This window comes from Chlorella variabilis (assembly GCF_000147415.1).
Source record: "Chlorella variabilis unplaced genomic scaffold CHLNCscaffold_81, whole genome shotgun sequence".
NCBI classification, from domain to species: Eukaryota; Viridiplantae; Chlorophyta; class Trebouxiophyceae; order Chlorellales; family Chlorellaceae; genus Chlorella; species Chlorella variabilis.
The window spans coordinates 1-1,265 of NW_005435010.1; the positions used below are offsets into that span (position 1 = coordinate 1).

At 68.7% G+C, this 1,265-nt stretch overlaps 1 protein-coding gene across 1 annotated transcript in view; it reads left to right on the top strand.

The window, feature by feature from the left end:
* Positions 1 to 372: 372 nt before the first annotated feature.
* The window catches only part of CHLNCDRAFT_59480 (hypothetical protein), a gene marked incomplete at both ends in the record, with an annotated part of 5,736 nt that continues 4,843 nt past the window's right edge, over positions 373 to 1,265 (top strand). The window contains 2 exons of the mRNA XM_005842682.1: positions 373 to 824; positions 957 to 1,228. Of these exons, the coding sequence (XP_005842740.1) occupies positions 373 to 824; positions 957 to 1,228 (724 nt within the window). The remainder of the gene's footprint in view (positions 825 to 956; positions 1,229 to 1,265) is intronic.

Sequence of the window (1,265 nt, forward strand, 5' to 3'; positions counted from 1 at the left end):
ACCTATGCAGCTGCTGCGCGCGCCGGCGTGGGGCCTGCAGGGAGCTGATGTTGAACCCAGATCGGTTGCCAGCCCGCACAGAGGTCGCGGAAGAGAATGGCTCCAGCGTGAGGACCATGTTGCAATTCAGCGTTCTGGGAGCGCAGTGGAGGCTGCAGCTGGCCAAATATGCTGCCACCAGGCAATGCACGAGCTCTTTGCAATTGCAAGGCGTGGCGATTGCAATGCAAGAGTGCTGTTGCGCAGAGTGGCTGGCAGCAGGCCCAGCAGCGTGTTTCTTATAAGACCAATTCTCCTGTTCTCTGACACCCCGACACCCGCCTGAGTCTAGGCACACGCCACCTGAGTGCAGGCACACACATGCAAGGGCACATGCTTGTGCTGACGGCGGTGGGGCTGCGCTGCGGCCCTGCCAGCAGCCTGCGCTTGGCCGGGACGGCATGCGGACGGCGATGCCAACGCAGCGCAATGCATGCAGCGGCCGCAGCGGCGGCGCCCAAGGGCCCGCCCGCCGCCGCTCCCGCCCGCAAGCAGCAGCAGCACTCTGACCAGCCCCGCAAGCAGCCTCAGCAGCAGGAGCAGCCTCAGCCACGGGAAGAGGAGCAGCAGGGTGAAGGGCAGTCGCTGCTGCCGCGCGTGGTGCTCAAGGGCGGCAAGTCCAAGCTGTTTGCGGAGCAGCAGCAGCCCATGGTGTACTCGGGCGCTGTGGACCGGGTGCTGGGGCGCCCCGCCCCCAAGGCCGGCGATGCTGTGCTGGTGTGCGACGGCAGCGAGAAGACGATCGGATGGGGCGTGTTCAACCCCAGCAGCATGTTCCGCGTCAGGTGAGGCGGAGGCAGAGCGCTCCAGCCGCCTGCTGCCCAGCTCCAGCCCTGCGCTGCCGCCTCCTCTGCTCTGCTCTGCTGCCTGCTCCCACACCTGCGGCGCTGCTGCCGCGGCGCGCTGCTGCCCCGCAGGATGATGCAGACAGCGGACGAGGTGTTTGGCGGCGGCGCCCTGCAGCAGCGCCCCGACCTCCACGCCCTGGTCGGCGCCCGCATCCAGCAGGCGGTGCGCCTGCGTGCCGCGCTGGGCCTCCGCTGCGGCCCTGCCCCAGCAGCAGCGGCAGCCGGGGCGCGGCAGGGCGGCGGCGCCACTACCGTGTTCCGCCTGGTCAACAGCGAGGGCGACCGCCTTTCGGGGCTGATTGTAGATGTGCTGGGGGAGCACCTGGTGGTGGCGTCCTCGGGTGCGGCGGTTGGGAGCCGCACAGTTCATGTGTGTTG